The following is a 4090-nucleotide window of genomic DNA, read 5'->3' as shown; positions in this document are numbered from 1 at the left end:
TAAAAAATCTATTATTAAAAAAAAAAAGAAAAAGAAAAGAAAAAATATCAAAATAACGAGCAGCTACCAAGCATTAAAGAAATAATTACTTCGGCATTCTTTTTACTAGATAATCATAACATAAAATAGAATAGCGCGCTCCAGAGTAGTACACATGAAATACAATGTTTTCTTTTCAAATATAACTGTTAATGTTATTTTTTCAAGATTTATAAGTATAACTTCAGTTACATCTTATAAAATATAATTAAATTTTTTAAATGTACATTACTCTAAAGGAGCATTTATATTAAATCAAGTACAAATTACTTTTAAAATTAATGTATATATAACTTGTACTTGAATTTAGTGCATAAATAAATTGAGAAATTAAATAGTAACTGACCATGTGCGGTATTCTTTGTTGCATAAGCTGCAATTCCTCGTAACTATACACTGGTTGCTGGAACGCATAAGGTACACCTTGGCCCATAATGTATTGGTGACTTAGCATTGGAGTCATGTTACCAGCTGCACCACCACCTGTCATATTTCCAGTTCCACTACTACCCGTTACTACACCACTCGATGTACTTTTCGGTACCGCTTTAAAAATCAGATTATAATTTATCACTTTTGTCCGATCATTTACATAATTTTAATTTTTAAGCTATAAACTGTACATACCATTAGAATTCGTTACTTTAGTTTGTGAATTATTGACTGAGGCAGAGCTAAGACCTAACGTAGGTGCTGTCGTAGTCGCAAGAGAACTATTGGATGTTGTCGTGTTACTATCGTATTGAGAATCTTTTGTTGTATTACTGTTCAATTTATGATTGTGAGATGCTGTTTGTGGTTGACTGGCATACGTGCCATATGCACTCGCATATACCTATAAACATACTTTCGTAATTTCATGTACTTAAATAATGTTTGACCTTATAAAATAAAGTGCTTACAGATTGTGCTGCACTTTGGTAAGCTCCAGAAGTTTGTGTAATAGGTGAAGTGAATGTAGTGGCAGATGGTTGATAAGCTTGTGGAGTCGACTGGAACGAAGACGATCCCTGATAACCACTTGTTTGGTAACCTGTACTACTATTTGATACAGTATTTGTAGCTACAGACTGTGCTTGATACTGAGACGTCGTAGTAGCTACATATCCGCTCGCAGATTGATATACCTAATTAATGAATATAATCCATTTAAGTATGTTTTTAATACAATTATTTTTACATTATATAACGTATTGATTATATTTACCTGATTTGTAGTTGTTGGTTGATTATAACCAGAAGTTGCAGATGCAGAGGCGGAAGGAGAAGCTTGACTAAAGGTTGACGTATTAGATTGAGGAAACGATGATGACGAATTGTAACTTGCTTGTGAAACAGTCGCTGTTGCAGAATAACTGTTGGCACTCGTGCCTGACGCAGTTTGGAAAGATGATTGAGCATTCGTAGAATATGCGTTATAAGTGCTTGGTGTTGCAGTAGGTGCTTGAAACGATGACTTTTGAGATTGGTAAGTAGTTGTACCATATGTTGGTGCATTTCCTGGTGAGACTTGAGAGGTGAAATCTTGTTTAGTTATATCTAAGGTTTGTCCAGTACTGCTACCACGAGCAGTAAATGTTTGAGCGTTTATCGAATGTTCACTTGACACTGGTAAGTTGTCACTATTTGATAACTATAAATAAATAGTAAAATTGTTTAATAACTATAAAGAAGTAAAAAGAAAGATAATATTTGAATAAAGTAACACATTATTTACCATTTGAGAAGTGGTATTGAAAGGTGTTGTTGATGATGGTTGTGTCGTTTCAATATCCAAAGAGCTATTTGTATTGGCAGTGTTTACAGTATTTGTAGTAGAAGACACATCTACACCAGAAATTGTATTACTAGCTGAATTATATTTTTCGTTTGCAGATCCATCAAGAGAGCTTGAATCGCTACCAAATTCAAGAGCGCCAAATTGGACATCAAGAAACCCAATACCACTATTAACAGCATCTCCAGGCATTTCTACAGCAGTAGATGGTATTTTTGATGGCGGTGGCACCCTTGGACGTTGTTTCGTTTGTCTCTGAGGCTAATATGTATTTAAAAAGTATTTGAGAACAAACATAATTTATATACTCATAAATATTGTTTTGCGAAATAAAAATATTTTCTATGTATATTATTTAACTACCTGAGTGGATATTGATGAGGAGAATGTAGTTTGTCCAGCAGCCTTTAAATTTTCACTCGTTTGTTGGGTAAGTTGCGTTAAATACTGCGTCTGTGCAGCTGTTAATACCCCACCACTCATAGCATTTGGTTGCTGCGACAGCTGCATTGTTGGTAAACTCAATACAGGTTGTTGTTGCTGAGTTTGTTGAATTAATGTTTGTTGTTGTATTGGTGGTATTTCTGATAATTTTGGTAATTCCTTTAATGTATGTATAAAAAAAAATATTTTATATTAACATGTAATTAACAGAATTAACATATAAAATGAAGATACATACTTCCTGTTGTAGTAATGACAAATTTACATTCTGATGTGGTTGCACTGTTTGTTGATCTTGAATTTTCGATTCTTCTACAGGGGCTGGAGGTTCTGCCACAGACGTGCTTGGTGTAAACACTTTTGTATCTGCCAGTGAACCTGTATATTCTTCATTATCCCAGTCTTCTGCAGAATCCAAATTATTCCATGCATCTATTCACATATTTTTAACGTATACGATAAGATTTTAGAATGACTAAAAACATTCACAACTAAAATTTGTGAAAAGACTTACCCATCTTTGGTTCTTGGGCAGTTTGTTGTTGCTCTTCATTACCTGTCCATGTATCAATTGACCGATTAAAAGTATGAGCCGATGATGTAGATGATGGATCATTGCGATTAGCGAATGTTCGTGGACCAAGTCCTCTTCCACCACCTCGTCCTCCTCGCCCAGGTCTTCCTGGACCACCTCTTCCCCTTCTGTTACCAGTATAGCTACCATCACGAACACCATCCTCCATGTTTCTTTCATTCTCTTTATTTTCTCGACCGCGCCCTAAATAAAAGTTTCTTTAGTTACACAATTTTAATGATGTATATGAACATTAGTAAATAAACAATATATTCTTTAACATACATCCACGGTTATCGTGATTAGCACGACCTCGCATACGTGGGGGACCACCTCCTCGTTGATTGCGTCTTTCATCCCAATCACCACCCTCATCTTGACCACCAGAAGTATCCATATTTTGTTTTGATCCACTAGGTTGACGAGGCTTCTTTTTTTTTACTTCCCATTCTGTTTTTACACCTTCTAAAAGATCGTTAACGGCTCGATCTAAGTCTCCATCACTATCATGCAAAGCCATGACAACTTCATCTTCTGACCGTCTAGTCATATCCATGACTTGCTTTATGCGTTCTTTCAGAACAGGATCTTCACCACTCCCCATTCTAGTGTCGATGATTTGTGTATGCCGCATCTGAACAGTGTTTGGCTACAACGCCATAGTTTTTAATAAAAAATTCTTTACTGAATAATGTAAAAAAAAAAAAAAAGTAGAAAATAGGAACTACATATATTTCTGCAATTCACATTCTCTTTATTTAAAAAATTAACAAATAATGCTAAATTATTTTTTTCACAATAACAATAAATGCTGTCTACTGACCTGTGCCTTTTCATGTTTTGTTGAATCCGATGATTTAGTTTGATGATGATCTGATTTTCCATGCTGTTGTGATGACTTATTTTTGTTGGTGCCTCTCCCACCGGAGGACACCGATTTGTTGCTTGAACTCATTGCCAACTAAAATCCCACCCACCTATATCACTCACCTATCACACTATGTACACTCTCTATTTACAGTCTGCAACAAAAGAAACAATTAATTGCGTACATCTAATATAGTGCAATATTCAAAATAAGTATTATATGAATGATAGATACATCTGTTATTTTGTATTTATTTTTCTTAATTAATTGATGTATTAAAAGTTAAATATATTATTATATTTTGCTATACTGCATAATACAAACATAATAATATACTGCACTAACAAAATTATATCACTTCTAAATTTTCCAATTACATTTAAACACC

General features: G+C 34.1%; 1 protein-coding gene across 7 annotated transcripts in view; it reads right to left on the bottom strand.

Moving 5' to 3' along the window:
- Positions 1-4090, bottom strand: part of LOC108577049 (protein lingerer) — a 7695-nt gene that overhangs the window by 1875 nt on the left and 1730 nt on the right. For 5 of the 7 annotated variants that reach the window (XM_017940137.1, XM_017940140.1, XM_017940143.1 and 2 more), the window contains exons 2-11: positions 3658-3856; positions 3120-3483; positions 2775-3038; positions 2499-2692; positions 2180-2419; positions 1757-2077; positions 1247-1672; positions 942-1166; positions 667-874; positions 386-585 (exon numbers count right to left, since the gene is read on the bottom strand). In XM_017940137.1, the coding sequence (XP_017795626.1) occupies positions 386-585; positions 667-874; positions 942-1166; positions 1247-1672; positions 1757-2077; positions 2180-2419; positions 2499-2692; positions 2775-3038; positions 3120-3483; positions 3658-3789 (2574 nt within the window). In that variant the 5' untranslated portion in view covers positions 3790-3856. The remainder of the gene's footprint in view (positions 1-385; positions 586-666; positions 875-941; positions 1167-1246; positions 1673-1756; positions 2078-2179; positions 2420-2498; positions 2693-2774; positions 3039-3119; positions 3484-3657; positions 3857-4090) is intronic. The other 2 variants (XM_017940142.1, XM_017940141.1) reach the window with 2 other exon arrangements.

Source organism: Habropoda laboriosa, unplaced genomic scaffold (genome assembly GCF_001263275.1).
Source record: "Habropoda laboriosa isolate 0110345459 unplaced genomic scaffold, ASM126327v1 scaffold486, whole genome shotgun sequence".
NCBI lineage: Eukaryota > Metazoa > Arthropoda > Insecta > Hymenoptera > Apidae > Habropoda > Habropoda laboriosa.
The sequence above is the reverse complement of the archived record's forward strand: the minus strand, read 5'-3'. Positions and strand labels throughout refer to the sequence as shown.